This window comes from Lynx canadensis, chromosome D3, assembly GCF_007474595.2.
Source record: "Lynx canadensis isolate LIC74 chromosome D3, mLynCan4.pri.v2, whole genome shotgun sequence".
Taxonomy (NCBI): domain Eukaryota; kingdom Metazoa; phylum Chordata; class Mammalia; order Carnivora; family Felidae; genus Lynx; species Lynx canadensis.
In genome coordinates, this window is record NC_044314.2 from 83,240,071 (window position 1) to 83,247,026 (window position 6,956).

Here is a 6,956-nt window from a genome sequence, read left to right on the forward strand (position 1 = left end):
GGCTTGTCTGGCCTCGCACAGCATGGGGAGAGGTGGGAGAGGAAGGAGCCGGAAGCCGGAAGCCACTAAGCGCTTGTCGCTGGGCCCAACGATCTTGGCTCCATCTAGTGTCCACATCCCATACTCTCTGTCCCTTCTGCACGCGGCTCCTGCCAGCAGCCTCGTGAGCCAGGGCTCCTCCTGGGCAGACTCAGGCACGGGCTTGCCTCCCCTGCTTCCCTCAGTCGCCCAGGTTTCTCCTGAGGGCCCGAGATGTGCCGCCTGCTGGGACAGCGCAGTGAAGCTGGTCCCTGTTATCATTTGGAGCTTCTACTCCAGTGTCCCTTACCCGCTGTGTGACCTGAAGCAAGGGGCTTGACCTTTCTGAGCCTGACTCTGCATGTGATCGACAGTCATCCCCGTGCCGGGACCACGAAGGGGATACAGTGAGGCACCACGGTCACACAAATGCTAGCACCCGGCGCAGGACGCGGCCTGGAGGAAGCGCTTAGCGAACGGAGACCTAGAAAACAGGGTGCCCTCAGGCCCACCTCCCCACAGCTCTGGGACCGTAGGCGGCACTGCCGGGCCGGAAGCCCCTTCGGGAAGGGCGGGGGTGCACGCAGGGGAGGGTGGCAGGCGGCGCCCCGTGCTCGGTGACCCCCACCCCCTGCCCCCCCACCCCAGGACGAGTATGAGGAGCTCGACATCATCCACAAGGAGGAGAAGGTCCAGCTGGAGGAGCTGAGGCAGAGGTACAAGGTGCTGGTGGAGGAGTTCGCCCAGATCCGGGCCGAGCGGGAGGTCAATGCCAAGAAGAAAACGGAGGCCGAGCAGGAGATGCTGCGCATGGTGCGGGCCGCCACGCTCATCCAGGCCGTGTGGAAGGGCTACCTGGTCCGTTCCATGCTCAGGTCCAGGAAAAAGCGAAGCAAGAGCAAAGGGAGGGGCAAGAAGGGCAAGGAGAAGGGCAAGGGCAAGGGCAAGGGCAAGGGCAGGAAGTGAGTCTCCCCCTGGGCGCCCCACTCCCCACCCGTGTCGCCGCGCTCCTCACTTCTCGGAGAGCAGGCCGGGGGGCCACGAGGAGGGGGAGCCCGGCCATTCCCGGCTGGAGGGATTTTTCAAAGTTAAAAACCATCTCAAGTCCCATCCTACGAATAAATGTCGCTTTGCCCGGGGCTGCTGGCCGCGTCTGTGTCATGCTCGTAGATGCCCTTTGCGTGGGGAGGGCACACGCGCTGGGGGCCAGCACACAACCATTCCTTCCTTTAGCCTCAGCGGCAAGCCGGACCCTGGCTCCGGGAGGATCAGGGTTTCAGGCTGCCCTGAGACCCCGCCCTGGGGCTATCCATTTGCCCCCAATTTCTCCCTCATCCAGCGCCGTGAAAGCTCGAGGGCCTCCAGCCTTACGCGGGCTTTATTTGGTGCCTAGGCAGTCGAATATTCGTATCTATTTTTATTCACTACTGGCATTTAAAAAATCAGGGGCTATCATAGAGAAATCTGGCTTTTTCTGGAAAAAATCTCATCCGGATAGCCTGGGGCCACCCGTCCTCCGAGCTGAGCAGCGGCACCTTTGAGATGGCAGACACCGCAGGCTGCCCCGTCCCCGCCACTCCCAGCTGCCCTCCAGACACACGGCCTCGCTGTCGGCTGCCCAGTATCCTCCCACATGGGCGGTCACCGTCTTCAGTGCAGCCGGGAGGAGAGGCCACAGAGAGGCCAGAGCCCAGCCCCCACCCCAATCCGGCAGGATCCTGGGATTCCGGGTGCAACTCCATCGAGCAAAGGCTTTACCGTTTCTCATCAGTGCTCCGGCCCAGGGTGGCCAATGACAAGCAGCAGGGCCGGAGAGGAAGGGGCTCCCGGCCGGCTTCCGCCTCTCTGTCCCGAGTGCTCTCCAGTCGCACGTCTAACTTTCTGGCCTTCCTGGACCCCTCTACTCGGCAAGGTCCTCGTCACTGTTCTTTCGGCAAATGTGGAAAATGCATGAGGCCCATATTCCCAAACTTCAAGTGGCCAACTCGCCACTGTCGTGATTTCTGCCACTTCCTTGTTATATCATTTAACTTTGTTATTTAATGCAACCTGGGCCTGTGGTGGCCTTTCCCCTAAGGAAAATCAAATTAGTCAAAGTGGTGGCTTTGATACGCTACTGATATATTTAATACACGAAAACAAATACATGATTATTAAAGTTAAAAAACGCCCACTCGCATGTCACCCAGATCCTGTTTCCCATGGTCCACACACTGTGCCTGGGAAAACTCCAGACTCAGCTGGAAACTCATCCTGAGCAGGAAGCTTGGCTTGAAGAAGGGACCTTCCAGGTTGGCGATCGTGCTACTTAGTCACACTTGGTGGCAAGATGTTGTGGGAGTGATGGGGGAGCGGCGGGCCCCTCCCTGGGTTGGCACTCATACAGCCTGTGGCCATGGCAACACCAGTACAGGAATCTTAAGGGGCGGCCGTCAAATCCACACGACGGGGTAAAAGGTAGGAACTGGCGATTGTCAGCACAGAGGCACGGCCCGCCCTCGCTGCGTCTGCCCCCATGAGCGCTTCTCCGATGCCTCGTGGTTACCTAGGAGACCCTGGTTCTCCAGAGGCGCCCCCAACCAGTGCCCTCCTCTGAAACCGTGCCCCTCACTGTGACCCACGAGCAAACCTGAGAACCAAGAAACTCATTTCCAAGGGGGCTTTGGTTTCCGGGTGGCCCCACCTCGCTGAGGGGCGGCTGGCACTGAAACACGGACTGAGCGAGCCCTGGGAGTCACGAGGGGGCTCTGGAAGGTCACCCCCGACGGGGAAGGCCTGGAATCCCGAGGCCCATTGGCGTGGGAGGCACTGGTGTGTGGGCGACCCGTGCTGGGGACATTCAGGTGTGTGAGGGAATGGGAACGTTCTCGCCTCGGAGGGCGTGGAGAGTCTAACCCGTCCACGGACAACTTCCGGGTATCTGCCGCCACCTTGGGCTCTGGCTTCGAGGGACCAGCTGGGTGAACGGCTCGCAGTGGGGTGTCCCTGGGGCGGGGCGAGTGGCTGCCCCTGGGGGTGGCTGGGGGTGTCCAGAAGAGGGCATGGAGTTTTGCAGCATCCCCCTTTGCCATCCACGGGCCCTCCCAGCTGGTGCCCTCGGGTCGGGAGCCAAACAGCGACTCATCGCAGTAAGAAGGAGTGTGGCTGATCAGTCTGGCAGAGGGGAGAGAAATGCAGTGAGCTGGGGGAGTGAACAAAGCCTAAAACCCGTAAGCCCCTACCCCCCCTGCTGGGCACCTGCAGTAGCACAGAGGGCTGCCTGTAGATGTCGAAGTCCGTGTCTCCCAGCCTGGCACCCACAGGGAGGCCACAGCCCTCCCATGTCCCACCACTCCCATCTCTGTCGTTTTTTCCCCTGCCGAGAATCCTGACCCCAGCCTTTCCAGGCCCGGCCAATTTGCATATTCCGTCTTCCCCGCCACACTGATTGGCTTGGGATTGGCCACATGACCCATCCTATCCAACCAGAGCTGCCGTAGGACCCTTGTTGAAACTACTGGGAAGGATGTTTGTCTGCCAACCTGATAGGCCGGCAGGACGAAAGGGCCAAGCAGCTGGTCGCTGGCTCAGCTGGAACATGGGGGGAAAGGTGCGCTAAGATAGAGACGGAATCCAACAAGAGTCTGAGCCCCTGATAAACAAGCCCCAAGCATTACTTTTCTGCTGAAACCAGTTTGTGTTAAGTTTTGTCACTTGTATCCAAAAGAGTCCCAGTTAATATGACCTTTTTGCTTCCCCCCACCCCACCCCATTCTCCTTTTTCCTAGTGGCCTTGTCAGCTGAGCCCTCTGCAGCCCTGTGGCCCGTCCCACTGTATTTGAAGTGACACAACCCAGTGCCTGGCAGACAGAGGGCGCTCAGTCTGAACTTGTGTTATAAAGCTGGCCTGGCCTTACTACCAGAGACACTTTTTAAAATGTTGGATGTTTACTGAGGGCTTTTCATGCGCAGGCCCAGGACGCAGCAAGTCATGGGCATTAGCCCATTATTTCTCACAAACATCCACAGGAGGGAGATGTGATCATCTCATTTTACAAACAAGAAAACGGAGGCTAGGGAGGGTAAGGCCCCAGAGCAAGGAGGAGGGTAGAGACAAGATTCACATCCAGCCCGGCTCAAGGGCCAAGCTCTGGGATCAGTATATCAAATATAAGTGACTTCTCAGCTTTAATTAGATTCACTTAGCAATTTTCTCTTTTTATTATTAGTCTCACAAATATTCATGGCACACCTATGAGGTGGCAGCTCCATGGTTTTTAGCCAGGCAACTTTTTGCTGCCTGAGTTCATTGCTCAAACCGTATCTGCTTGTTGCCTCTGTCTGCCCAGTGCCAAAGGTTTTACTCAATAGCATCTCTCTCTCTTATGCACCTTTTCACCTGACACCCTCTACTTGTCAGCATCCTGAACAAAATTCTATCCTCCAGGAGAGCATAGGGTTGACCTCCCCTGTCCTGGACACCATACCTCTGTTAATGTGGCCTACATTTACATCAGCGTTTTCAGCTATGTTATACGTGTCAGTGTGGCTAATGTCACCCAACCCTACCTTAAGGCTCCTATGTCAGATGTATGGTGCTCAACCCGGCATAATAATAATAATAATAATAATAATAATAATAACAACGAATCTTGGTTCTATCTCACTGAATCTTATCTCCTTAAATAGGCACTATTCCCATTTTCACGTCTTTCCACCAACCTGTGTCCTCCTGGCTCAGAACGGACCCTTAAATATGATTGGCTAGTTGTTATGGATTGAACTATGCCCTCCCAAAATTTCACACGGAATTTCAAAGAGATGATTAGGCTTAAATAAGATCATAAGGGTGGGCTCTGATCGAATAGGACTAGTGCCTTCATAAGAAGTGGGGAGACTCCGTGAACGTACATGCTCACAGAGATAAGGCCATGCGAGAACACGGCAAGAAGGTGGCAGTCTTGATCTTGGACTCTGAGCCTCCAGTACTCAAATTAATTTGTTGTTTAAGCTCCCCGGTCTATGGTATTTTGTTATGGCAGCAGTAAACGACTACTATGCCAGTCTCTTCTCTGTTTTTGTCCAAACCCGTGATAAAATAAACAAGATAGAGCCCTGTGGCCTACCACGAGACACCTCCCTCCAGGCTGATATTAACCTGAAATAATCCAAACAATCTAGTTATAACCTAATCAATTTACAATAATAAACGTCTCACTAACTTACAACAATGTTAGCATCAACTCCTGTTTTTCTAACTTGTTCAAGCAAGAACCATTTCCAAATGACTTGTCATTTCGCAGATCAACCACACGCAAATTGCTCTGTGACTCTGTGCAAATCACTGGACCCTTCTGGGTCTCACTTGCCTGGTCTGTGGCATTTGGGAACAGGTGTTCCACCGTCACCACTGTCACACTGTACACACCTCACTTCATTTACTCTCAATAATCCCGCTTGGTCCCATCTTCCACATATGGAAACTGCAGCTCTGAGAGGTCAAGGTGCTTACCCAAGGTCACACAGCATGTGAACAGAAGGGCTCTAACAGGAACCCAAGTGGCTTCACGAGTACAGGAATGCACCTCCCCATTCGGTTACCTGTATTTGTTCTTCTTCCTCGGTGTGAGGGTCGGGGTGCTGACCCTGGAGGAGGTGTTCTCACAGCTCCCGTTGGCCCCCAAGGCCTGTGATGTCCCTGTGCCCACTCGACTGGTTCTGTTGGCCTTCTCCACCCAAGGTGGGTCAAAGTCTGGCGGTGTGGGCCGGGTACCCGCAGGGCTGCCAAACAAAGTCTCATCCACATAGGACGCCCTGGCCTTGACCCGATAGCCACCCCGGCAACGGTGCTGAAGGTGGAGGGTCTGCATCCCACTGACGGCCAGCTCCACGGGGGTTTTCATGCTGCCCATGGTCCCCAGTGATACCGGGCATGCTCTGCCTGCCAGGCCCTGCCTCCAGGACTCCCTGTGAAAGGGGATCAGGCAGGCACCCCTGTCACGGGCAGTGCCAGCAGGGGAAGATGGGCCGTCTCTTAAGTTCCCATCCCAAGGACCAGGTCCTCCCTCAACCAGTCCTCCTCAAACGGAGCTTCCAACCCCAGGAGACATTTCAGAAATTCGTTCAACTGTCTTTTGGCTATATCACGATAGGGAGAGAGGTGCTCCTGGCAAATATTTAATGAATAAATATGCATTCTCAGCATACAGTGCTCAATATAGAATGCTAGAGGGATGAAAAAGAGATGGGGTCTGTGTCTATTTTGGCACCAACAAGAAAACTTGGCATGATGGGACGGGGGAGACAGGGTTGGTCTTTACATGCTATAAATATTTACGAGGTGGATATAATAACCAGTACCATCTCATGCTTACCTTGTGCAAAGAGCTTTACAAACATTGTTTCATTTAATCCTCTTAACAGTCCTGCGAAGTGGCTTCGGTTATGTCCATTCTACAGATGACAAAACTGAAGCTTCAAAAGCTGAAGTCACATATGTAAGCCACACCTAATAAATAAAGCTAAAGCAGTGGAAGAGAAATTTGAACCTGATAAGAGCCCAGAGCTTATGCATTTAACCATTATACTACTGACAGATCACACCCACCCCTCCAACTACACCATATGCCCCGATCCCCAAGTCAGTGTCCCAGTTGATGTCCGAGATCCCTGCATTCTTGTTTTCCTACCTGAGCATCTCGGCTCGCGGATGTCGGCTGCAACCTCATGCTTCTTCCCCACCTGGTGTGGATTCCTCCGCCGGTGCTTCCGACACCCCAATTTATCTGCGGCCTGGACCCCGGGACCCCAAGCTGCTCGGGCAGCCCCGGGCACAGCGCGACCGGACGCGCCGCCGCAGCCAGGCCCTAGCGACGTGGGCTCGGCGCGCGCAACCCGCGGCAACCAGAGAGGGGCGGGGCGGCGCGGCCGGAACCATTAGCACCGGGGGTGAGGCACCC

The 6,956-nt window shown here is 55.0% G+C and overlaps 2 protein-coding genes across 8 annotated transcripts in view; one reads left to right on the top strand and one right to left on the bottom strand.

Moving 5' to 3' along the window:
* The window catches only part of IQCD (IQ motif containing D), a 24,290-nt gene extending 23,138 nt beyond the window's left edge, over window positions 1-1,152 (top strand). For all 3 annotated transcript variants that reach the window (XM_030335697.1, XM_030335696.1, XM_030335698.1), the window contains exon 5: window positions 667-1,152. In XM_030335697.1, coding sequence (XP_030191557.1) covers window positions 667-984 — 318 coding nt within the window. In that variant the 3' untranslated portion in view covers window positions 985-1,152. The remainder of the gene's footprint in view (window positions 1-666) is intronic.
* RITA1 (RBPJ interacting and tubulin associated 1) overlaps window positions 1-6,873 on the bottom strand; it is an 11,796-nt gene extending 4,923 nt beyond the window's left edge. The window contains exons 1-4 of one of the 5 annotated variants that reach the window (XM_030335702.2): window positions 6,687-6,873; window positions 6,372-6,518; window positions 5,599-5,964; window positions 2,119-3,171 (exon numbers count right to left, since the gene is read on the bottom strand). In XM_030335702.2, coding sequence (XP_030191562.1) covers window positions 2,664-3,171; window positions 5,599-5,909 — 819 coding nt within the window. In that variant the 5' untranslated portion in view covers window positions 5,910-5,964; window positions 6,372-6,518; window positions 6,687-6,873 and the 3' untranslated portion in view covers window positions 2,119-2,663. Of the gene's footprint in view, window positions 1-2,118; window positions 3,172-5,598; window positions 5,965-6,371; window positions 6,519-6,686 lie in introns of those variants that run through there. The other 4 variants (XM_030335703.1, XR_003973105.1, XR_003973104.1 and 1 more) reach the window with 4 other exon arrangements.
* Window positions 6,874-6,956: the final 83 nt, after the last annotated feature.